The 26,971-nt window shown below is 41.2% G+C and overlaps 1 protein-coding gene across 3 annotated transcripts in view; it reads right to left on the reverse strand.

The window, feature by feature from the left end:
- Nucleotides 1-1,034: 1,034 nt before the first annotated feature.
- The window catches only part of LOC311146728 (CDK5 and ABL1 enzyme substrate 1-like), a gene marked incomplete at both ends in the record, with an annotated part of 32,555 nt that continues 6,618 nt past the window's right edge, over nucleotides 1,035-26,971 (reverse strand). For 2 of the 3 annotated variants that reach the window (XM_084183290.1, XM_084183288.1), the window contains 9 exons: nucleotides 1,035-1,175; nucleotides 2,960-3,167; nucleotides 3,974-4,080; nucleotides 7,123-7,229; nucleotides 7,888-8,047; nucleotides 8,230-8,335; nucleotides 14,851-14,928; nucleotides 16,397-16,489; nucleotides 16,854-16,925. In XM_084183290.1, coding sequence (XP_084039416.1) covers nucleotides 1,035-1,175; nucleotides 2,960-3,167; nucleotides 3,974-4,080; nucleotides 7,123-7,229; nucleotides 7,888-8,047; nucleotides 8,230-8,335; nucleotides 14,851-14,928; nucleotides 16,397-16,489; nucleotides 16,854-16,925 — 1,072 coding nt within the window. The remainder of the gene's footprint in view (nucleotides 1,176-2,959; nucleotides 3,168-3,973; nucleotides 4,081-7,122; nucleotides 7,230-7,887; nucleotides 8,048-8,229; nucleotides 8,336-14,850; nucleotides 14,929-16,396; nucleotides 16,490-16,853; nucleotides 16,926-26,971) is intronic. The other variant, XM_084183289.1, reaches the window with a different exon arrangement.

Here is a 26,971-nt window from a genome sequence, read left to right on the forward strand (position 1 = left end):
GCTAATTCAAGTTCAGTTTCAATATCAGTGCTGTATCATTGGTAACATCATGCCCTACTTCCAATACCTTTCCACCCACTCCAGTAAAGCACTAGAAACGTGCCGATAATACACTCTAACGTAGAGCACAGGAGACTACACACTGATTGATAAGAGTGGGCCCATTCACATAAAGTAAACTCAACTTGATCAGAAATAGTTTGTTTCAAAACCCTCACCCAGCAAGAGTCTCTGAAAATGGCCTCCATCCATGTCTGCAATATTCAAAAAGTGCACTTCTAGTGAGGAGAGACTCAAAAACGTTTTTCAAAAAGATAACAGTCCTGTCAAAATCGGCCACACGACAGGTTTGCTTCGTTCTTCATGACAATCATAAGGCAACCAAAACATGCCGAGCAAGGATAAAATAAAATAAAAATGGTTATGAACAACTTTAGCCAACTTTTAGCTACCAAGTTCAATTTAGGAACGAGGGACCAAGGAAATCCATGATCTCTCTTTCAAAAAAGTATTAGTGAAAACTTTTAGTCACAAAGCAGTTGTTTGCCTTCACAAGAAAAAGTTTTAATCCACCGATTCTAACAAAAATGCTCTTTTGCGGCAGTAATTTGCAACCCTCTTTAACCAGAAAGTTGACATGAAACCTCACAGAAAAAAAGAAAAGCAGAGGATTTAAAAAGAGATTGAGAAACAAACAAACTCTAAAAATAATCAACAAAGTGGAAGATCGGATACTCCCTTTCATAAGTTTTTGAAGGTGTAAATAGTGTTGAAGAATGTAGAAGTAAAGGTCTGAGAAGAATGTCGAAGTAAGAATACGTGTATGGTAATACAAGTCTCGATCTGAAAATATACATATGAATGTGGCAGTAGAGTGTAGTAGAGATCCAACACCATGGTCCATGATGGATCTCCAGGCTGCAGGGAGAAGACCTGGTTGTGGTACTCTGAGGTGGGGAGTCCAGCAGGGTTGGTCTCCTGGTTCTGGATCAGGAGGGCGTGGTGTGAGTACTCCTCCTGATGGGTCACTAATGCTAGGAGGTCTGGACGAGGCGTCTGTAGTGGGGCATTACCTCGTGCTCGGGCAGGTGCAGGTTGAACTCCAGGGCCACCAACACAGGGAACTCAAAGGCTATCAGCTCCCTCCTGTTCACACGAAACCTCTCCTCCAGTTTCTACACATCAGGAAAAAAAGGGAGACGAGAGATGTACTAACTAACCCACTTTATTACGTCCTATATTCTGTAATATACACTGAGTGTACAAAGCATTATGAACACCTTCCTAATATTGAGTTGCGCCCCCCCTCCCCTACCCCCTTTGCCCTCAGATTAGCCTCAATTCGTCGGGGCATGGACGCTACAAGGTGTCAAAAGCGTTCACAGGATTGCTGGCCCATGTTGACTCCAATGCTTCCCACAGTTGTATCAAGTTGGCTGGATGTCCTTTGGGTGGTGGACCAATCTTGATACACAAGGGAAACTGTTGAGTGTGAAAAACCCAGCAATGTTGCAGTTCTTGACACAAACCGGTGCGCCTGGCAATTATACCCCGTTCAAAGGCACTTAAATCGTTTGTCTTGCCAATTCACCCTCTGAATGACACACATACACAATCCATGTCTCAACGGTCTCAAGGCTTAAAAATCCTTCTTTAACCTGTCTCCTCCCCTTCATCTACACTGATTGAAGTGGATTTAACAAGTGACATCAATAAGAGATCATACAGTGCCGTGAAAAAGTATTTGCCCCCTTTCTAATTTTCTATACTTTTGCATATTTGTGATACTGAATGTTATCAGATCTTCAACCAAAACCTAATATTACATAAAGGGAACCTGAGTGAACAAATAACACATCAATTACATACTTACTTCATAAACAAAGTGATGCAACACCCAGTGCCCCTGTGTGAAAGGTAATTGCCCCCTTACACTCAATAACTCGTTGTGCCACCTTTAGCTGCAATGACTCCAACCAAACGCTTCCTGTAGTTGTAAATCAGTCTCTCACGTCAATGTGGAGGAATTTTGGCCCACTCTTCCATGCAGAACTGCTGTAACTCAGCAACGACATTTGTGGATTTTCAAGCATGACCTGCTCGTTTCAAGTCCTGCCACAACATCTCAATTGGGATTAGGTCTGGACTTTGACTAGGCCAATCCAAAACTTCAGATTTGTTGCTTTTGGTAGTGTGATGGTACGCACTTCTGTACGCAAGAATGGGCCAAAATTCCTCGACAGCGATGTGAGAGACTGATCAACAACTACAGGAAGCGTTTGTTTGCAGTCATTGCAGCTAAAGGGGCACAACCAGTTATTGAGTGTAAGGGGGCAATTACTTTTTCACACAGGGAAATTGGGTGTTGTATAACTTTGTTAATTAAATAAATAAAATAAGTATCAAATTGTTGTTATTGTTATTTGTAAACTCAGGTTCCATTTAGCTAATATTAGGTTTTGGTTGAAGATCTGACAACATTCTGTATCAAAAATATGCAAAAATAGAGAAAATCAGAAAGGGGGCAAATGCTTTTTCACGACACTGTAGCTTTCACCTGGTCAGTCTCATGGAAAGAGCCGGTGTTCATAATTTTTTGTAAACAGTGTAAAAATATTATTTTGTCTATGATCCCTATGCTAGCCATTTTGCTATCTGTCATGTGGTGCTTTTCTCTCACGCAGATAAATGCAGATTCTACACAGACTACATCCGATATTTATAATGCTTGGAAAAGGATCACATCAATATTATATAATGATCCTATCATCAGATCTTTATAATGTCTCAAAAAGTGTGGAACTTCAAAGGAACCACGTCTAAGAAATTCATATGATATAACAATCCTGTATTCTGTGCAGAATCGCTGTTTGTCGGCGTGACAGGAAAGCACCCATGGTTTCCACGAGGCTGCTCAGAGCCGAAGCCAAGTGCACTAAGAGATGAGGACGACACTTACGTCTATGAGCTGCTTGACCTCGTGCTTCTTGAGGTCTCCGCCGATCTTTGCGGCGAGCAGGATGCAGGCGCCGGCACAGAGTTTGCGGTTCTGCTTGTTGAGTTTCCCCTGGAGGACCAGCTTCTCAAAGTAGACGAAGGCCATAGCTACGGTGGGTTCCTCATAGCCACACTCTTCCTGGGCCAACTTACGGATCTCTCTCTTCAGACTGGTGAAGGGAGGGGGTGGAAGGTGGTGAAGGCAGGGCGATAACAGACAAATGCAAAGAGGTCAATGCAACAACAACAAAAAAGAACCCAAAAGTACCATAGTGTGCCCAATGTCTGTCAGGAACTATTGTTGATACGATTAACCACAAGGGGTTAAATAAGGCTGACACAAAATGATCATTTCAACAACATACTCAAATGTACACTACCGATCAAAAGTTTTAGAACACCTACTCATTCAAGGGATTTTCTTAAATGTTACTATTTTCTACATTGTAGAATAATAGTGAAGACATCAAAACTATGAAATAACACATACGGAATCATGTAGTAACCAAAAAGTGTTAAACAAATCAAAATATATTTTATATTTGAGATTCTTCAAATAGCCACCCTTTGCCTTGATGACAGCTTTGCACACTCTTGGAATTCTCTCAACCAGCTTCATGAGGTAGTCACCTGGAATGCATTTCAATTAACAGGTGTGCCTTCTTAAAAGTTAATTTGTGGAATTTATTTCCTTCGTTTGAGCCAATCAGTTGGGTTGTGACAAGGTGGGGGGGGGGGGGGTATACAGAAGATAGCCCTATATGGTAAAAGACCAAGTCCAATGGAAGAACAGCTCAAATAAGCAAAGAGAAACAACAGTCCATCATTACTTTAAGACATGAAGGTCAGTCAATACGGTTTTGATGTTTTCACTATTATTCTACAATGTAGAAAATAGTCAAAATAAAGAAAAACCCTTGAATGAGTGTTCTAAAACTTTTGACCGGTAGTGTATGTTTCGTATAGACGTCCCTACCTCCTGACTTTGCTGAGGGTCAGCCGTATGTGGGGGAACTTCTCCTTGAATGTCTCGTTCATGTCCTTCTTGAGGTCAGAAGGCTTGACGTACTCTATGACTGTAGTCTGAAAGGGAGATGAAAGTATTGGTGTCAGACAGACAGGCTCTGATGTTAAGCTCTGTTGTTGGCAAAATTGTGCAAGTGTTACGTTATTGTATATGTGGAAGAGGACACAGAGAGGCATCAATCTCACTATGGAAGGTGATGTGACCTTTAGATTCAGTGTTAGGTTCCATTTGGTCATTGAGGAGGTGGTTGAGTATCAGCGACGGAGCATGAGATATTGGAGTCAGGCAGAGGAGGCTGGTGGGAGGAGCATTTGGAATTGAATTAATGGAACGAAGTGAAACGTGGATTCCATATGTTTGATACCGTTCCATTCATTCCGTTCCAGCCATTACAATGAGCCCTTCCTCCTATTGCTCCTCCCACCAGCCTCCTCTGGAGTCAGGTGACATTGGGTGGCACGACATACACGTTCCACGATAAAACAGAATCATATTCTAGAACGTTTACGACGCTTTACATTTCCAAGCTCTGTATGTTCGGTTGATGTACTTTAACTGAGCCATTTAATTTTATTTCAGGTCAGAGGCTCATACCTGTTATCTAGGAAGATAGAAGGAGCACTGAAGTTGACCCACTGAATCTAGGTATGTGATAAGAGAGCAATAATCCAAACAGCATATTGCCCAAATTGGCTCATGGCAAGTCATTTGCTTTGTTCAAACAACTTTATCAAACTAGTATTTGTAACTTGGTATTTTTGGTCCTGGATAGCATTCCTCCATGCAGCTCCATATCTGAATTCAAAATATACCAAACTATTTGTACCAACCAAAATATTTCTAAGTATACTTTGACTACTGCAGCAAATCTGTGGCTACTGTGGGCCCTGGGAAACCTAGAGAGCGCATTTCTAAACGAAAGGAATGTCATTTATAGATATATCCTTGATCGCAAAGGAAACTAAATGTACTAAATTGATTTCTATCCCATGCTACAGTTAGTAGCAGAACTTGAAAGATCAGTTCAAGAAAGATAAAAGGCATGGGTACTTAGATTAGCACAGTGACTGATCGTGCAGTGAAACGTTCAGCAAGTATAAACACAATAGCTATTGTTGTAAGGCGCTGGGGTTTCGCAATGGGAGGAAAATAAGAAACAAAAAGACAGTCTAGCCTTAACTGAATACTTCACGTCTGGTCTGTGTATTCTACCAGCCCAGATAACATCAACAGAGCCAACTGAGAAATGAACTGGGAGTCGGTTGTTGTTGCTTTTATATGAACACAAAACTATCGTTCCCTTGCCAAGTTCTGGACATGGGAAAGTGATTAAGTAACAGTGTGGTATGGCCACAGGAAAAGGAGTGGACCGGATAAACGACACTAGAGGTGAGAGTCTGAAATGGCACCCTATTCCATACTTAGTGCACTACTTTTGACCATCTCCCTATGGGCCCTGGTCAAAAGTAGTGCACTATACAGGGAATAGGGTGCCATTTCTAACACACCCTAGCTGTTAAAGCGCTACTGTATAGAGAGACAGGGAGTGTATTCACACACCTGAACCAGGGATTGGGCCAATTACCTTTCTGATTAGAATGGTCAGACAGACTCTTTGGACTTAGTGAGTTCAGTTGATACAGTATGAGGCAGAGCCACCCGCAAACGTGTGGCAAGCTGGCATTTGCCCGAGGACTTTTCAAAAAAATAAAAAGTGTAATAAAGAATATTGACGCAAAAGCGTTCAAAAGAGGGACAAAGTACTGTTTTTTAGGCTGATTTGCCTCATAATTTGTCAACTCGTGCAAAATTGATGTGTCCTACACATCGGAGTGCTGTAGGTTCTGTGCGTGTCTTGACCAATCAGATTACGGTATGTCCAAGTCAAGAAAACTTACCAGCAGCACTTGCAACACTGCAGGTGCGTGAGTGTAATTGGCTCCAATGAGGGTAATTTTCTTAATATTAGGAGTTAAGAAATAAAGTTGACATCATTAGAAATAAGATATTCTCCTCTTTTCTACTGTAAGTATGTAATTCAAAATTAGTTTATTCTGTTGTTGCTAGCGATATTCATAAAAACATTGAAATAAAACAAATATCTTTTCACTTTCTTTCCCCTGCAATATTTCCGTGGACCCCTGCAGTACCCCCAGTTGAATACCTCTGCTGTAGGCTACTAACAGCCGCTGTATATAGCTTACTATGCTCTATGTTCCTCTGGGCAGGGTAAACTTAGCGGTAACGTTTTGTATTTATAGCCCATCTGTTTGTGATAGGAGAAAATGTGAATGTGATCAAATTTGGTTTAGATTCAAATTTGGGCTGGCTAGGCTACCTAGACCTTTTTAATCCAAAAGTATTTACTGGAAATAACCACATCAACACAATAGTGATGACATGGAACAAGTTCATTTTGAATTAGGCCTACAGTTGGATAAGCATACACGATGCAAACCTGCATAAAGCAAACTCAGCCCTGTCAGTTATACTGCAACTCTTGTCTCCGTGTCGAGGAAACCCCCATTAGTCTTGTTTTAAAATATAATTAATATGAACAAGTACAAGGTTGCTGCAGTTTGACAGGGTTTACATCCTCCCCAGGGCCAGGAGTTTTTTCAGCAGTTCTTTTTTAAACCATGTGGCCTGATTAAAAAACTCTGGAGCTTCATAGCCCATATAAACCTTTTTACAACTGATTAATCACTGTCATAGGGTCCAGAGTATTTATCTGGTTAGATTACCAGATCAGGAAAAACTCTGGGCCCCAGGGAAAAAAACTGGGACCTGTGGTGCCACCTCTGGTCTGTGATTATAAATAGAAGCTGGTTGGTTGTTTCTCTTAGGTTGTGTCTCTGACAACTGTTTTTGGAAAAAATTATAATAATCTGAAAAACAAGTTAGATAGGCTCCAAATCTTTCAAATACTTTAGCTTTGCTTGATTGAACTTGTCTGGCACAATGGAACCAATATAATTGCCCAAAGTACAAACCCTGTCCATGTGGCACTAAAGGCAGGCTCAATCAAACTCTCAAAGTATTTTTAAGAAAACAAATGCTGTTTGAACCCATGTCTGGTAAGTAGAGTGGTGTCTCACCATGTATGAGGGGAAGATTAGGACTCTCTTGTGCTTCCCACACGGCCACTGGGGATCGTCCAGCAGATTAGGGTCGTACTCCTGGATCAAGTCCCCCAGATCATTCCCTGTAGGGGACAAAATGACACAGTCACACAATGAACCAAGGATAAACAAACATTGGGGACAAGAAAGAAAAATAGTGTTTTTCCACTTCTTCTAACACAGTCAAATTAAAATCTAATTTTATTTGTCACATGTGCCGAATACAACAGGTGTAGTAGACCTTACCGAGAAACGCTTATTGACAAGCCCTTAACCAACCATGCAGTTTTAAGAAAATAGAGTTAAGTAAAAAATGTATAAAAAGTAACACAATAAAATAACAATAACGAGGCTATATACAGGGGGTACCGGTACCGAGTCAATGTGCGGGGGTACAGGTTAGTCGAGGTAATTTGTACATGTAGGTAGGGGTAAAGTGACTATGCATAGAAGCCCTCAATGTTGAACATGTAATTGTTCAACTAAAACGTCACACTGTGGAAGGTTATGTCTGGGAGAAAGTGATATGTATCATTACCCACTCTGACACAGGCCTACTCCTATTCAGGGGCTCTCTCCAGAATGGAGGCTCCACACATTGACCTGTATGAATGCTACAACTACTCCAGAGGATCCACACATTGACCTGTATGAATGCTACAACTACTCCAGAGGATCCACACACTGAATTGTATGAATGCTACAACTACTCCAGAGGATCCACACACTCATTTGCCTGACCTGTGTCGATGCTGCTCTGGTTGCTGTTGGCCCGGCCCAGGCTGAGGCTGCGGTGGCTGATGTTACGAGACTGAGAGAAGAATGACATGGAGTCTATGGTGTTCCTGCGACCACTGCCCAGGGCGTTGGTGGGGTACAGGAACTGGGTGTACGACACAGTCTATGGAGCAAGAGAGACATACTCACATTTTAACAGCATGTTATTGTTAAGGCGCTCATGTTCAGGCTCTCACACATGGTCTGGACCCCTGTTTACTTTCTCTTCCTCGATGTGATAACTGATCTGTAACTGAACGCAAGGAGGACAGGATGCGTTTGTCTCCATCTCCAGTCCTCTCTCACCTTTCCGTCGGCCCCCAGCTCCACTCCCTCCAGCCCGATCACCATCTCCTTGGCACTGACCCCGCCCGAGGGGTGCCGTTGCCGCCCGCTTTCCAGTTTCACATCCCTGTCGGGGCACAACACCTTTAGACATCCACACCCACTGCCAAACAGTCTGCTGTCTAGACTCCACCTCAGCGTCTCTAACTCTATCGATCTAGTTCTATCTTTTACGCACAGTTAAATGTGCGTGTTATTGATTTGTAGAGCACCGCACTAACCAATCAGATTCTCTGATTACCTGTATGTGATCTCTGATTGGGTGGGTGATCTTTGTTAGAATTTGGAATATTAAGAAGCACACAGCGAGGGGTGAAATGAGAGTGTGTGGATTCATACAGACATACTGTAGCATTCTGCCAAGAACGGTTAAAGGAATGCAGGCGGTTGCAGCTCAGACGTTGCATCACCAGTACTCTACATTTCATATCAGTGTGTTAGATTTCTAAATAAAGGGGGTCATATGCTTGACTAAATAAGGAAATGTAGTACTGCACTGAGTTGAAACTGTGTCAGTGGTACATAGTCGTTGAAAATAACCTGTCAGGTTACAGTCTTGAGCAGATGTTCTAGAAAAACACTTCACGGTTCCAGTGTTGCTGTAAAACCATCTACCAACTAAAGGTGTCACCTTCAAATGTTGTGGGGGTTCTGCATTGACTCATACCAAATAACAATGCATTATTGTTAAACTTTCATCATTTCATGGACTTTCACCAGACTGATTTGACTAAAGGGTATATGGTGGTTACAGTTTCCTGTCAGAAAGGCCAGTAGCAATAGCAGGATAAGGCCACTGGACAAGCATGACTGCTTTACAATGACACAGAGGGCCATCACATGACCATTGTTATTAGGAGTAGATGGCAGACTGTCTGAGGTGGAGCTGTGATGAAAATAGCGTTATACGGCACATGGGAAAATCTTGTTGACAGATGCATCACACACACATACAAAGATCCCAAGGCAGCAAACTTTAAGGAAGGGAGATGAGATAAGAAGGGAGGAAACTAAGCAACAACGCTTTCCAGGACAAAGCTTTTCCTTTTGCAAGCCAGGAAAGACAGTTGTTGCAGTCTGTCAAAGGATGAAACGGAGAGGGAAATCAAAGAACGCAGTAGTGGAAGAAAATAAAAAGTATATTGTCAAGTGGCTGACGTATCAATTAATAAGAAATGAGGGGCAAATGTGGTGAAAAAAAAACAGATCTGCCTTTTCACAGAGATAAAACAACAATATCTAAACTATCAGAATCAAACCTAAATGTATTCACATTTAAAAAATGTTTTATTAACAATTAGCAAGGTTAGCAAGAGACCTCCAATTTAGGACTGAGCAATGAAAACTATGTGCTTTTTAATATTAACAACATGAGATGGCTCTAAAAAAAGGAATGTGGAATTGGACCAGATAGAGAACCTAAGAGAAGCCAACCGCATTCTAGGTTCCCAGAATTCTACGGTGCCATTATGTCCCAGAGAGGACTGAGCTAATTAGCAAGGTAATTGAATATTCTAGTTATTATGAACACTGTGGTAAATCAATAAAAACTCTAATTGGGGCAAGAAAGGGAGAAAATGCAGGAGAAAGTCATAACAGACAGAAGCTTGGACTTGTTCACTGTCTAGTTCTACAGTGCCTTCGGAAAGTATTCAGACCCCTTGACTTTTTCCACATTTTGTTACATTACAGCCTTATTCTAAAATTGATTAAAAATAAAAATCCTCATCAAATCTACACACAATACCCCATAATGACAAAGCGAAAACAGGTTTTTAGAAATGTTTGCAAATGTATTAAAAATAAAAAACTGAAATACCTTATTTACATGCATATTCAGACCCTTTGCTATGAGACTTGAAATTGACCTCAGGTGCATCCTGTTTCCATTGATCAACCTTGAGATGTTTCTACAACTTGATTGGAGTCCACCTGTGGTAAATTCAGTTAATTGGACATGATTTGGAAAGGAAAACACCTGTCTATATAAGGTCCTACAGTTGACAGTGCATGTCAGAGCAGAAACCAAGCCATGAGGTTGAAGGAATTGTCCATAGAGCTCCGAGACAGGATTGTGTGGAGCCACAGATCTGGGGAAGGGTACCAAAAAATGTCTGCAGCATTGAAGGTCCCCAAGAACACAGTGGGCTCTATCATTATTAAACCCCTACAACTCATCCAGAATGCCGCAGCCCGTCTGGTGTTCAACCTTCCCAAGTTCTCTCACGTCACCCCGCTCCTCCGCACACTCCACTGGCTTCCAGTTGAAGCTCGCATCTGTTACAAGACCATGGTGCTTGCCTATGGAGCTGTGAGGGGATCGGCACCTCTGTACCTTCAGGCTCTGATCAGTCCCTACACCCAAACGAGGGCATTGCGTTCATCCACCTCTGGCCTGCTGGCTCCCCTTCCTCTGCAGAAGCATAGTTCCCGCTCAGCCCAGTCAAAACTGTTCGCTGCTCTGGCACCCCAATGGTGGAACAAGCTCCCTCACGACGCCAGGACAGCGGAGTCACTCACCACCTTCCGGAGACATTTGAAACCCCACCTCTTTAAGGAATACCTGGGATAGGATAAAGTAATCCTTCTACCCCCCCCCCCCCCCCCCAAAAAAAGAAACAACAACAAAAAAAACATATTGTAAAGTGGTTATCCCACTGGCTATAGGGTGAATGCACCAATTTGTAAGTCGCTCTGGATAAGAGCGTCTGCTAAATGACATAAATGTAAATGTAATTCTTAAATGGAAGAAGTTTGGAACCACCAAGACTCTTCCTAGAGCTGGCCGCCCGGCCAAACTGAGAAATCGGGGGGAGAAGGGCCTTGGTCAGGGAGGTTACCAAGAACCCGATGGCCACTCTGACAGACCTCCAGAGTTCCTCTGTGGAGATGGGAGATCCTTCCAGAAGGCCAGCCATCTCTGCAGCACTCCACCAATCAGGTCTTTATGGTAGAGCGGCCAGACGGAAACCACTCCTCAGTAAAAGGCACATGACAGCCCGCTTGGAGTTTGCCAAAAGGCACCTAAAGACTCTCAGACCATGAGAAACTAGATTCTCTGGTCTGATGAAACCAAGATTGAACTCTTTGGCCTGAATGCCAAGCGTCACGTCTGGAGGAAACCTGGCACCATCCCTACGGTGAAGCATGGTGGTGGCAGCATCATACTGTGGGGATATTTTTCAGCGTCAGGGACTGGGAGACTTGGCAGGATAGACGGAAAGATGAACGGAGCAAAGAACAGAGAGATCCTTGATGAAATCCTGCTCCAGAGTACTCAGGACCTCAGACCTGGGCAAAGGTTCACCTTCCAACAGGACAATGACCCTAAGCACACAGCCAAGACAATGCAGGAGTGGCCTCAGGACAAGTCTCTGAATGTACTTGAGTGGCCCAGCCAGAGGCCGGACTTGAACCCGATCGAACATCTCTGGAGAGACCTGAATATAGCTGTGCAGCGATGCTCCCCATCCAACCTGACAGAGCTTGAGAGGATCTGCAGAGATGAATGGGAGAAACTCCCCAAATACAGGTGTGCCAAGCTTGTAGCGCCATACCCAAGAAGACTCGAGGCTGTAATCACTTCCAAAGGTGCTTCAACAAAGTACTGAGTAAAGGGTCTGAATACTTATGTAAATAAAAAAAATAAAAACTGTTTTTGCTTTGTCATTATGGGGTATTGTGTGTGTAGATTGATGAGGCGGAAAAAACAATTTAATCAATTTTAGAATAAGTCTGTAATGTAATTAAATGTGGAAAAAGTCAAGGGGTCTGAATACTTTCCGAATGCACTGTATGTCTCATGGACATAATGTCAGTGATCCTTATTTTACATGGCACTGAGTATTTACATTTTAGGACAGGCATGGGATTTTCACTTGGTCAGTTCTTTACATAGTCAGTCAAGGGTATTTTGCTGCAGCGACACTCCCAAGACCCATCCAAAAACGTTATTTAACTTTCAACAATCAATTACAGGTGTAGGATTCTAATTTGATCACCCTGTTGTAGGAGAACATTCCTGCAATGCAGCAAATGTAAAACTTGTGTATTTGAGGTTTAAAAAGTATTCTGAAGTTTGTAATTCCCACTTTGAATTTTCAGACTTGATTATCCTTTACAAAAAATGTATCAACCTCAACAAAAATGGCTATTCATTATAATCCACATAATTCACATTTCCTTTTGCTGCTGTAGCAAACATCTGTAGCAGCATTGGGCATTCAGGGCTGAGGCTATTGGATATCACTAGGGGCTTCACTAGCTCTTTAAAACATATTGATGTATGGCTAGGTTTACTAAGCCCCTGGAATGGTGCCTTCTTTCTCTCTGTCCATTTTATTCTCTGTGTTGATCAGTTATTTTTCTCTTACACTTCCTCCAACACAAGCTCTTTCGTGAGGAGCACCAGGACCAAGGTCACAACAACACTGCCACATTCCCCATACACAGGCAGGCAGGCCAGGTGGGAGGCTACCAGGCCGGAGAGTGTTCAGGACTACTATGGTTTCCCATAACATGTAGGAGTCTGAACCTCGTGTTGGAATAAGAAAGATGACTACTGATAAGCCAGGCTTTCTCTTCCAAGGGCCAAAAAATATCACCTCTAACCACACAGGGAGGATAAACAAGATGACCAACAACAAACTGGGATATCATGTGTAAACTCCAAACAGAAACTCCAAAATGCTCTATTATGGATGGATCATTGGGTCCACACCGAAATGTTGTAATGTGTGTTATGCAATTGCAACAAAGCGCATGCAAAGTTATCAGTGAATGCTGAGATAAAAGCATGCTACGGAATCTTTGATGGCAGCAATGACTTGAGGAAAGGTGCAGCCTACATGATAACAGCAAAGCCACAAACGTTTGCAACGGGCAAAACAGTGTCGTATTAGAACAAAAAAAAAACAACTTCATGACATCTTCCAAAGAGATATAGCGACACAGCCAATAGCAACCTATAGGCCAGAGGACTGGTGGGAGGAGCTATAGGAGTACGGGCTCATTGTAATGGCTGGAATGGAATTAATGGAACGTATCAAACACAAACATATAGAAACCACGCTTGACTCCCGTCCATTCATTCCATTCCAGCCATTACAATGAGCCTGTCCTCCTATAGCTCCTCCCACCAGCCTCCTCTGCTATAGGCCTATATGAAAACATAGGGAAATGGATACAAACCTTAAAGGGAAAATCCACTCAAATACTATCTTTTGGTATTTTTTTCATTAGTCCACTGTTGATACAGTCCCAAAATGTTTTGCATGTCAGCATTCAAGTTTTCAAGATATTGTACTTCATGATGAGGCGAAATGCATCATTTGAGTGGGTTTTCCCTTTAAATGGGTGTGATTAATTACTTGTTCATCTTTCTTACAAAGGTTTTGTTGTTGTAAAAAAAAGTATCTACCAAAACCAACAAGTCCAGGAAATTGTTCAATCTAACAATGTTCAAACCTCCCAATGTAATAAAGTACCAGTTATAGGAGATTATATATGCAGAAACAAAAGGGATGAGGATCGTTCCACGAAAAGAGTGCCTTTTATTTTATGTAGAAATTGTGCACCAAAATATAATTTTAAAAACCTGTTATATTAAATGATGTGCCGTTTAAAATAAGCCACATGGAGAATTCAATAAATCCGATTTTTTAGATGAATAAAGCGATTTGTTGTTATAACAAGGTTGTTAGCAACGTGAAAATCATTGTGGAAAGTCGACTACAAAACCCACAATGCAATGCTCTCTCTCTGGGCTGGCTGGCTAGCTAGCAAGCAAACGTAGCTACACATAATAATACCAAAGTCAAGATCAGCATGTTTAGTGGCTGTAAAAATCGCTTGTTTAGGAATCCATCTCACCGAATTCAACTTAACGGCCCTTTCCCCACGTTTCCCACAGACACAGGTAGCCTAGTGGTTAAGAGCGTTGGGCCAGTAAGGTCGCTGGTTCGAATCCCGAGCCGGCAAGGTGGGAAAATCTGCCGTTCTGCCCTTGAGCAAGGCAGTTTGGGTTAAATGCGGAACACACATTTCGGTTGAATGCATTCAGTTTTGCAACTGACTAGGTTTTCCCTTTACATTGCGAGATGGTATTTAAGGAGAAACTGAGTTTAATAATTTGGTACATGGTTTATATTGAGCACATCTAAGCGAAATATATACTTTGTCATGAAGATATACTGTAAACGGATGGATGTGTTCTAGACAAGTATGCCCATATGTTACCATCTATTGGCTGATTTGGCGATCTGGAGTGCAGGTAATTGTTTTAAAAGCGTGTAGCTATGACACGTTCCTACATGATTTCCTGAATTCATAGACGGACCACTTAGAAGTTAAATCATGGGGGGAAATAATTACCTCGAGATGGGAAACAGTGTTTTTTTTATTAAGTTGAACATGTGCTCTTATGACAGAATGTTAAAATTAGGTGAAATTAAACGTTTTTTTTTTACCAAGTTACACTTCTCAAAAGGCACCGAATTGGTGGAATGAACCATGAGAGAATGGAGGGAAAGCATGGAACGAAGGAACAAAGGTTGGGAGGATGGCATGCTGTAGGATACATACCCTGCTTGGCTACAATCTCGATAGGGCAGGACAGAAAATACACTATAAAGGGATCTTCTGCCACTGATTAGGACTATCCTATAAAACAAAAATGATAAATATGCTAATTAGGAATTAACTCTGAAAAATACATTCAGATCTACAGGTAAAGATGGAGAAAAAAAGTGCGCAGTAAAACAATCTAGATTTAGAAAACTAAATGAAATACTGTATTTTTTTATATGTGTTGTGTGAGTGTTATGTAGTCAGAGGTTTGGGGACAAAATGATGCATTTTTTTATAGAGATCTTTTAAAATGAGGCTACTAGCCATGTCTTGAGTTGGAGACTAAAAAATACCAAACTTGTTTATCTTACAATATTAGAATATCAGCTGCACATGAGGTAAAAAAATTGAACAATAAAGTTGCATAACTAACACTTAATAAACTGTCACTGATTTATACCTTCTGAGTTATGACATCCAATAAGAGGCCTACTCACTGACTACTATCAATGTCACAGGCAGAATGTGACTTATGGCAATTTATTACTACTGTATATGGCACACTGATAAGCTAGATACGAGTAAATACAAACAACAACAGCATAGATGTACTCCTTTTTCTTCCTGGGACAAAAGAAAGACCCGTACAAATACCTGTCAAGAATGATATTTCAAAAACAATTAATAAAAAAAAATGGGTCCAGTACACCCAAGTGTAAAAGAAGCTTGAGGTTTGTAGCAAAAAAATGCCAGAATAAAATGCTAGTTGAATGATCTGTATAATACAAAATTAAGTGCCATGGAAATAGTTTAACCGTCTATTTCCTTTTAGATTCCAGAAAATAGTCATAAAAGGTGATAATATTCATTACTGAGAGAAGCTGCTGAACAATAGCTACATATAACAGTGTGAATATATAAAATAAATCAGTGTGCTAAAATGTCTTCAGTGCTCTGGAATTTCTAAGTGAACATGCATGCACCATTGTATATAAAAGTGAGAGAGTGATGTGTTGCATGACTCATTTGTAATTCAAATGGTGTGATCCTTACTGTATAGCTTTAACAAAATATACAAAACAAGATCTAAACTCGATTTGAGATGATTTCAGTGAAAACTAACCAGACTCCCAATGAACTGCTGAGCAGTCTGATACATTTATCAATCGATAAGACAATTTATCAATCAATAGTACATTCATTGATACAGTACTTCTAAGCTATAAGGAATAACCTTCAATTAAGGTTATTGGTCCTCTGTAGCTCAATTGGTAGAGCATGGCGCTTGTAACACCAGGGTAGTGGGTTCGATCCCCGGGACCACCAAACGTAAAAATGTATGCGCACATGACTGTAAGTCGCTTTGGATAAAAGCGTCTGCTAAATGGCATATTATTTATATGATATTATAATTAATAACCTACATCTCTTGTCCAAGATTTAGGCTAAAGTTGGGTAACCTGATAGATGTTCAAACTGCTGAGTGTTCATTGGGGGGCATCCTGCCATTTTCCATTGAAACTTTGTACGGAATTAGGGCTGGGGTTGTTGTCATTCATACCTTCCATTGCGCATATCATGTTGCCTCATGTTTTTGATGAAGTGAACCTTCTTGAAGCTCTTTGGTCGGGGTGAACCTGAGAGGGTTCTGCATCTAAAAAACACACCAAATAAATAAGACCGATCAAAACAAAATGTGATTCATTGGGATCCATTTTGAGCCGTAAAGACAACATATATTTTTACAACTCTAAACAGAGAGACGGAGCCAGACCAATACATTACCGCAGCAGCATGACGTTCCCACCATCACTACCCCACAGCACATAAAAGTACTCCACAAATCAAACTGAAGTGAAATTACAGTTCCCCCAATGTCATTATCTACCAAAATACTTCCCTGGCTAAAGCTGTTATTGACTTGTCAAGTACAGCTCTAAAATAAGAGCAAACCAAACGTATGTTTCTGAGTGGTGTGCTGAGTTGTGCGGAACGTGACAGTTGTTGCTATACAGTACCTGCGTAGAGGGGCGTTCTCCTCAATGTCTTCCAGTGTCTCCAAGGAGGAACGCTGAGAGATGAGCCTCCGTCTGTGGAGAAAAGGATGGAGGAAGAGAGGGAGAAGGAGAGGGAAATAAGAAGCAGTTGTTAGAATAAATGCTGGTTAAAGGTATGGAGTTTACAAGCAACTTGCGGTGCTGCTAAACAGCTCTTACCTGGCCCTGGAAGAGGAAGGACTGGACACAATAAGCATTAGGCCTATTTATAATATTTTATTCTGCGCTGCAAGATTTTTGTGAAATATGATTGCTAAATTTGGTCATTCATTTGGTAATGATTATGCATATTAAAGTCATGGGCTTACCATAACAAAATGTGGTGATGTAATAAATAAATAATAAAATGGGCATAGCACTCTTAACCATGGGATTTCACATGTAAATAGAGTGAGGTTGCTTGTTCATGATAAACCCTGAACACATTTCTTCATAATTCATGGTATAAACCAAGTCATCCCTTATTTTACAGCAACCAAGGCAATTCTACCCAAATACAATGGTAGACCTCCATTATATCAGCATTGGATAACCTTCCAGAAATCGTCAACATTGTACTGTTTCGAACACAAATCTTCAAATCATTGAAGATCTAAAAGCAACAATGATCATCAATAACAATCATTTTCATAGTTCTTTAACAGTCTGGAGAATGAATGAGTAGCCTAAACTAACTTGACCTCATAGTCTGGCCCATGTGCCTCCCAAGTCAGATTTGAAGCATAGCTAAAGCTTCTATGGCTGTGTGCTGTGCTGTCTCTTACTAAGCAGAGCTGTAATCATGGAATCAAGTAAATCACTGACATCAACACTGCCTGGCTGCCGTCGTCAATGACCACTGTTGTGTTCTAAATTCTGACCAGCAGCCTCTTTGTGAGATCATGTAGAATGGTTAGAACAATCTAGAGACAGGCACTGGTTTAGTTGGTAACTAAGAGGATAAAGCCAGGGGAGGCATAGCTCTGCAAATCTTAATTGCAAAAAACCTATTATTTGGCAGGGAATACTATTTGTAGATCAGTGATTCGACACCTCAATTTGCTCCTCTCCACCAAACTCGGTTTGGAAGAAGTTGCTAACTAGCGCTAGCGTAATTGTCAACTAGCGTTAGCATATACTTCCAGTCATTGCGCTATCTGCTAGCAGATATGCTAGTAGATACCATAGACTTCGACAAAGATTATGGATATACTGACAAGATACTTGTCTCTCCGCCCTAACAATGGGAGTCATTGTCCACAAAGCAGCATGGCAGGCTGTCTAGCTCCCACCTATCCTTTCTTTAGAATGGTGGACACATGTAATTATATTAATACTTGTTTGAATATTTGATGAGGGTTGTTGACATCAACTGCCTGTATTCAAATGGAGAGATGCTATGCTACTAGCCTCTGATATAAAGTGTTTTTTCTCAAAGTGTAGGGGATGTCACGTCCTACTTATATCAGTACACTCGTAACAACCTAAGCATTATGAAACTTCTATTCAATCAAATAAACCATTCATTTTTTTTGCTGACCACAATCGACACTCGTTGACCTCCATATAAAAACTCCTTATTGGTGGCCGAAAAATGCCCCCTGCTGGAGTGAGACAGATTTTCTGCCGAGGTGGGCCTCTCTCTTTAACTGTCCCAGACAGGTTTATGAGATCGGCGACAAAATCCCAGTGTCGTTGCCTACTTGGGGCACGCGGCCGTCACCGACGCTCGTTTAATGTGAGCGGGTCAGAGACGCAATCATCAATGCCGGGCGTACACTACACGACTTTCAAAATCCTAACATCGTGTAACGGTTAAGGTGTTGGCTTGTAATCGCTGGACCTGGGTTCGAGTCCAGCTTAAGCAAATTGAGGTGTAGAATCACTGATGTACAAAAAGTATTCCCTGCCAAATAATAGGCTTCTGCTTTCAATATACTTTGTAACCATAATTTACTCAAGTGTTTCCTTTACTTTGGCAGTTACCTGTATGTCTCTCCACCTTCTCCCTGGAGAACATATTAACACAAACAGCTAGGCTATAGCAGTCAGCTGAACAAATACAGGCCTCTCACTCTGTTACAAACACTCTGTTACAAATTATTAGGTTCACTCACTTACAGATGGCCTACTACGCCGTCTTTGTTTTTGAGTAGAGGACGAAAGTCTTATTACTCGGAAGCAACTTTCCTTTTTTAAAATGTTTTTGGACAGAATACAATTTTTCCTTTGACTACTAGGTTTTTCTTTCACAGCTCGTACAGTACACATTTGATGAACTGAACCCTCTGAAAATCCAGCTGGCATGGAAACTAGTTTCCACAGTTCAGCGGGAGACTAGGATTTTGATCCAGCCATATTAGATGAGCAATGGCAGGCCAGCCATGACATGGTTTTTGGCAAAGGACAGTTTCCACACCAGTGTAAACTGTGGACACAATAACACATGGACCAGACCAGACCACTCATTCACTTCAGACAAAACTGTGACACAACCAGCTATTGATGTTTAACTGAGGGTAAGGTTGAATTCTGGATCAATAGAATCCAATCCAATGGTCTGACATTAACAAGGACTGGTCAGACTCAGAAGCTTCAAAGCAGAGCACAGGCTACTTCGGATTCTTGCCTCCTTCAACGTTGAAAGAACAACAAAGGCATCTGTTAGAAGAGCTGCCAATGAAAGACCCTGTTTGTCTGTGTCTTTGTTGCCTTAAGTGGTTGTTTTCAAGCCCTGTTCACAATGACAATGAATCATTTCAAGCAAGGTCAATGATCAATCTTTACAATAAACGTCAAAACAAAATCCATATGTAACCTGTCTGCTATGCTTGCCATTTTTAGGTTACGGAGCTGTAGTGCTCTAGAATATTAAATTGTTTCACACGCACACCCATTGGCAGCATGCCATGGACATTGTCTTCCCGCTCCACTGTCGGGTGACAGAGTGGAATTAAATGGGTCGTTCCACCAATTCGGTGCCTTTTGAAACGTGTAACTTGGTCAATAAAACGTTTGATTTCACCTAATTGTAACATTCTGTCATAAAGAGCACATGTTCAACTTCATAAAAAACACCAAAAAGAAAGGTGGACCAAGGCACTGTTCATATAATTAATTAAAATGCCTTTATTTGTATGGCATGTTCAATGGAACAAAGATTTTAAAAACTCGTTTCGGTTGCATGGCCTTAGTCAGGGAGTACGAAAACATTTTCCCATCAAGAGGTTAAATTAAAACGTTACTATAGTAAGTGCCTATTAAAGGCCCAGTGCAGTCCCCAAAAATATTTTACTGTGTTTTATATATATTTCCACACTATGAGGTTGGAATAATACTGTGAAATTATAAAATTGATGATAATGGCCTTTAAGTGTAAGAGCTGTTTGAAAAGAACGCCTGATATTTCAGCGGGCTTAGGTAGGATGGTGTTGTGGCCTGCCTGGTGACGTCACCTCTTTGCCAATAACAGCAAATGTTCAGTTTTCCCCTCCCCACTCAGACCACTCCCAGGCAGTCCTATCAAAACTCTTGTTTGAGAAATTGCTCTTTGCTAAGAGCAGTAAGGTAATTCATTGTTACCCAGAAATGATTTGATACTGAGATAAAAACGTCTGCATTGGACATTTAAGTGCCAAATAAAGTAACAGGGTTGACCATAAGAGGGTTGATGATTTCATCTTAAAATCAGCTATAAATCCCCTTGTGACAGGGGGAATGGAAGCTTGTTGTGTGCAACCGGGAGGAGCAATTGAATGCAAGCTTCACGAAAATGTTTAATTTAAGAATTTCTAGCCTGTCTATCTATGGGTAACAGGGTTGACGTGTTATGCACGGCCCGCTCAGTTTACTAACACAAAACACCAGAAAATGGCCAGATATCTTCACCATATTAAAACGAGAGTTCAGTTCACGTAATAGGGTTGACCTTAAAACGAGGGGCATACTCACTAATCACATGAAATAAATAATCCTCAGAAATGACTGTCAAACCAACAAAATAACTACGGCTTTACAATGGTAGTGAGAAATGTTGGGGTTAACTAGCTAGTAGTGCATAAGTAACAGACCTTCTCAAAGACGATAAGCTAGCTAGCTAACTTTAGCTAGCTATATGCCTTACTGTAACCTAACGTTACAACGTTACAGACAGTATTGGACATTATGAAGACTTCTGTTTGAAAGTCCATAACTATGGATGTTATTGTTATACTTTCTGATCTAGACTCTTATGTTGGATCTTATTTTCTTTCAACCAGGGGAGAGTGTGCAAAAGGGGAGCCAGCCTTCAGAGAGAGCTTTGCGAAGTTGGGAAAACTCAGATCCATTGCCAAAGAGGGTGAGTAAACATTGTCACCGAATATAACCAGTGCCAGTTAATGTCCTAGGCCCATATTCATAAAGCGTCTTAGAGTAGAAGTGCTGATAAAGGATCAGATCCCTCCTGGTTGTAACTTCCTAAATATGGGCTCTGATCATTTTCACTTCCTTCTCAACCCTATCATGTAGCAATCAAATTCAAGAGGAAGCCAGCTGATTTTCCATCATTTAACAAGACAATATCTCCATGTCATGCTGGGTTAAGAGCCTCTAGGTCTGTGTAAGGGACATGAAAGAACACAGTCATGTGCACTTTTAATATGAATAGTGTTATCTAAGATGGATAAAACAATTTTGTACACCCCTGTTGAAAAAATATTACATCTGGAAACACAGCAGTGCGTCTATAATATTTTCAAAAACATCCGATATGATGCAGGTTTTCCTTTGATAACTTTAGGCTATTATAATGGCTATTATTCCTGATGCATTGGTCCATGTATTTGTCTTTTAGGTGCACCTGTGTTGGTGCTGTCAGCATCAGTGCCTACGCTGTCAACAACCTTCCAGTATTCAGATTACAACATGCAAGAGAAATTCTGCACATCATCATCATCAGACTTTCTTGTTCTATAGTGGTTAGTTGAATGACTGCTCAGAAATTAGACTGTGTTACTATCGGAATGTTGTTCCTTGTCCAAATGCAACTGATTAAAACTGTCATTACTGTTGCACAAAACTGTCGGTGGTGTAGTTTAATTTCAACTGTTAACATTTTGGATTTTTTCAAAATGATGAATTAATCAAGAAGCATAAATCAAAGTTAGATTTGTACTTTGTTACAGTAGACAACAGAACAATGATACATGGAAAGTTCTACAGGTAAAAGCAGATAAAAAGCTGTACTGATAAATACAAATACAGTTCAATAAGCAATATCTACAGTGACAACATTAGTTGATTTAGCCTACTCCTGCTCCTTAACTCCCAAATCACTGTTTACCTCTTAGACAGGGTTTGATGGTCAGGCTGAGCTAACCACATCCCCAGCTAGCCTGGCACCCAAGTTGTTTCAAATCAAACGGGAACATTTCTCCACTCCTCAAACCAGGGAATGCTGTGAACTCTGCCTGAATGTATACAGCTCTGCCTCCCTGACAACCACCACAAGGGCTAGAATGTCCCCAGTCTAGCGAGAAGCATGATGGATGCCACTAGATTTTGAAGCCTGTCCATCAAGTCCTTGAGGACGCCAATGGACTTTCTAATCTTGTCTGCTGTTTTCTCAGTCATGTTTGGATGCAGGCCCTTCAAAAAATGACTTCAATAAATTGAGATGTTCCAGGTGTAAATCAAGGGGGATATTCTTTCCCTTCCCATTACAGAACCTGTTCCAAGTAAGACTTTGTGCCACCGAGGGGAAAGAGTGGCACCGACTTGCAAAGTCAGTAGAATGGTACTGTAGGCATATTGGCTATGACCATAGGCCTTGTAGAACAACAGAGCTACAGTGTATAACCTCAACAATATCTCTCCATCACCCTCCTTCACTGCATCCTGCATGTTGGACAGGAAGAAGCCAAAGCTGAGTCTTGCCTCAGTATGTTGGTTTTGTGGCCCCAACCGTTTACCATTTAAGAATCAAACGGAAGCAAACAAAGCAAATGAAACAGGGAGGGCCATACCTGAATTTGTCCAATTGAAACCATCATTTGTGTTTTCCGTTTGGAGTAAATGCTTTCTGTTGCAAAACGTTTTGCAACAGAATCGGCGTAATGCATCTGGCACTGAATCTACTTCAAATATGTGATGTTTTTTTCTCATGGTTCTCTCTTGCTTTGCTGTATGTGTAGACATGTCTACAACCTGGCAAACGGCATGGGAGATGCTTCCTCTGTAGAGGTTTCCCCTGGACGTACACTACCAGTCAAAAGTTTGGACACACCTACTCATTCAAGGGTTGTTCTTTATTTTTACATTGTAGAATAATAGTGAAGACATCAAAACTATGAAATAACACAAAAAAGTGTTAAACAAATCAAAACAGATGATAACCCTATTTGGTAAAAGACCAAGTCCATATTATGGCAAGAACAGCTCAAATAAGCAAAGAGAAACAACAGTCCATCATTACTTTAAGACATGAAGGTCAGTCAATACCGAAAATGTCAAGAACTTTGAAAGTTTCTTCTAGTGCAGTCGCAAAAACCATCAAGCGCTATGATGAAACTGGCTCTCATGAGGACTGCCACAGGAATGGAAGACCCAGAGTTACCTCTGCTGTAGAGGATAAGTTCATTAGAGTTACCAGCCTCAGAAATTGCAGCCCAAATAAATGCTTCACAGAGTTCAAGTAACAGACACATCTCAACATCAACTGTTCAGAGAAGACTGTGTGAATCAGGCCTTCATGGTTGAATTGCTGCAAAGAAACGACTACTAAAAGGACACTAATAATAAGAAGAGACTTGCTTGGGCCAAGAAACACGAGCAATGGACATTAGATCGGTTCCAACCGCTGAGTCTTTGTGAGACGCGGTGTGGGTGAATGGATGATCTCTGCATGTGTATTTCCCACCGTAAAGCATGGAGGAGGTGGTGTTATGTGTGGGGGTGCTTTGCTGTTAACACTGTCTGTGATTTATTTAGAATTCAAGGCACACTTAACCAGCATGGCTACCACAGCATTCTGCAGCGATTCGCCATCCCATCTGATTTGGGCTTAGTTGGACTATCATTTGTTTTTCAACAGGACAATGACCCACCACACTTCCAGGCTGTGTAAGGGCTATTTTACCAAGAAGGAGAGTGATGGAGTGCTGCATCAGATGACCTGGCCTCCACAATCCCCCGACCTCAACCCAATTGAGATGGTTTGGGACAAGTCGGACCACAGAGTGAAGGAAAAGCAGACAACAAGTGATCAGCATATGTAGGAACTCCTTCAAGACTGTTGGAAAAGCATTACAGGTGAAGCTGGTTGAGAGAATGCCAAGAGTGTGCAAAGCTGTCATCAAGGCAAAGGGTGGCTATATGAAGAATATAAAATATAAAATACAGTGGGGAAAAAAAGTATTTAGTCAGCCACCAATTGTGCAAGTTCTCCCACTTAAAAAGATGAGAGGCGCCTGTAATTTTCATCATAGGTACACGTCAACTATGACAGAAAAAATTTGAAGAAAAAAATCCAGAAAATCACATTGTAGGATTTTTTTATGAATTTATTTGCAAATTATGGTGGAAAATAAGTATTTGGTCAATAACAAAAGTTTCTCAATACTTTGTTATATACCCTTTGTTGGCAATGACACAGGTCAAACGTTTTCTGTAAGTCTTCACAAGGTTTTCACACACTGTTGCTGGTATTTTGGCCCATTCCTCCATGCAGATCTCCTCTAGAGCAGTGATGTTTTGGGGCTGTCGCTGGGCAACACGGACTTTCAACTCCCTCCAAAGATTTTCTATGGGGTTGAGATCTGGAGACTGGCTAGGCCACTCCAGGACCTTGAAATGCTTCTTACGAAGCCACTCCTTCGTTGCCCGGGCGGTGTGTTTGGGATCATTGTCATGCTGAAAGACCCAGACACGTTTCATCTTCAATGCCCTTGCTGATGGAAGGAGGTTTTCACTCAAAATCTCACGATACATGGCCCCATTCATTCTTTCCTTTACACGGATCAGTCGTCCTGGTCCCTTTGCAGAAAAACAGCCCCAAAGCATGATGTTTCCACCCCCATGCTTCACAGTAGGTATGGTGTTCTTTGGATGCAACTCAGCATTCTTTGTCCTCCAAACACAACGAGTTGAGTTTTTACCAAAAAGTTATATTTTGGTTTCATCTGACATTCTCCCAATCCTCTTCTGGATCATCCAAATGCAGTCTAGCAAACTTCAGACGGGCCTGGACATGTACTGGCTTAAGCAGGGGGACACGTCTGGCACTGCAGGATTTGAGTCCCTGGCGGCGTAGTGTGTTACTGATGGTAGGCTTTGTTACTTTGGTCCCAGCTCTCTGCAGGTCATTCACTAGGTCCCCCCGTGTGGTTCTGGGATTTTTGTTCACCGTTCTTGTGATCATTTTGACCCCACGGGGTGAGATCTTGCGTGGAGCCCCAGATCGAGGGAGATTATCAGTGGTCTTGTATGTCTTCCATTTCCTAATAATTGCTCCCACAGTTGATTTCTTCAAACCAAGCTGCTTACCTATTGCAGATTCAGTCTTCCCAGCCTGGTGCAGGTCTACAATTTTGTTTCTGGTGTCCTTTGACAGCTCTTTGGTCTTGGCCATAGTGGAGTTTGGAGTGTGACTGTTTGAGGTTGTGGACAGGTGTCTTTTATACTGATAACAAGTTCAAACAGGTGCCATTAATACAGGTAACGAGTGGAGGACAGAGGAGCCTCTTAAAGAAGAAGTTACAGGTCTGTGAGAGCCAGAAATCTTGCTTGTTTGTAGGTGACCAACTACTTATTTTCCACCATAATTTGCAAATAAATTCATAAAAAATCCTACAATGTGATTTTCTGGATTTTTTTTCCTCAATTTGTCTGTCATAGTTGACGTGTACCTACGATGAAAATTACAGGCCTCTCTCATCTTTTTAAGTGGGAGAACTTGCACAATTGGTGGCTGACTAAATACTTTTTTCCCCACTGTATATGTTCATTTGTTTAACACTTTTTTGGTTACTACATGATTCCATGTGTGTTATTTCATAGTTTTGATGTCTTCACTATTATCCGACAATGTAGAAAATAGTAAAAAATAAAGAAAAACCCTGGAATGAGTAGGTGTGTCCAAACGTTTGACTGGTAATATTTCTGACACCTGTTGCAATGTCAGTGATGTCACCAAATATGATGAATCTGTCCACAATGTGACAGAGAGATGCAGCCAGCTCCTCAAACCGTCTGGGACATCTGTTGAGACAAATTGAAAACAGTGTAATAACAACAATGATAAATACACATTTGTTAATGCAATATACATGACAAAAGAGCTATGATATTTCAACAATACAGCTCTGGAAATAATTAAGAGACCACTGCAAAAGTATCAGTTTCTCTGGTTTTACTATTTATAGGTATGTGTTTGGGTAAAAATAACATTTTTGTTTTATTCTATAAACTACTGACAACATTTATCCCAAATTCCAAATAAAAATATTGTCATTTAGAGCATTTATTTGCAGAAAATGACAACTGGTCAAAATAACAAAAAATATGCAGTGTTGTCAGACCTCGAATAATGCAAAGAAAATAAGTTCATGTTCATTTTTAAACAACACAATACTAATTTTTTAACTTAGGAAGAGTTCAGAAATCAATATTTGGTGGAATAACCCTGATTTTCAATCACAGCTTTCATGCGTCTTGGCATGCTCTCCACCAGTCTTTCACATTGATGTTGGGTGACTTTATGCCCCTCCTGGCGCAAAACTTCAAGCAGCTCGGCTTTGTTTGATGGCTTGTGACCATCCATCTTCCTCTTGATCACATTCCAGAAGTTTTCAATGGGGTTCAGGTCTGGAGATTGGGCTGGCCATGACAGGGTCTTGATTTGGTGGTCCTCCATCCACACCTTCATTGACCTGGCTGTGTGGCATGGCGCATTGTCCTGCTGGAAAAACCAATCCTCAGAGTTGGGGAACAATGTCAGAGCAAAAGGAAGCAAGTTTTCTTCCAGGACAACCTTGTACGTGGCTTGATTCATGCGTCCTGCACAAAGACAAATCTGCCCGATTCCAGCCTTGCTGAAGCACCCCCAGATCATCACCGATCCT

This window comes from Coregonus lavaretus (genome assembly GCF_964263955.1).
Source record: "Coregonus lavaretus genome assembly, chromosome: 19".
In the NCBI taxonomy this organism is placed as follows: domain Eukaryota; kingdom Metazoa; phylum Chordata; class Actinopteri; order Salmoniformes; family Salmonidae; genus Coregonus; species Coregonus lavaretus.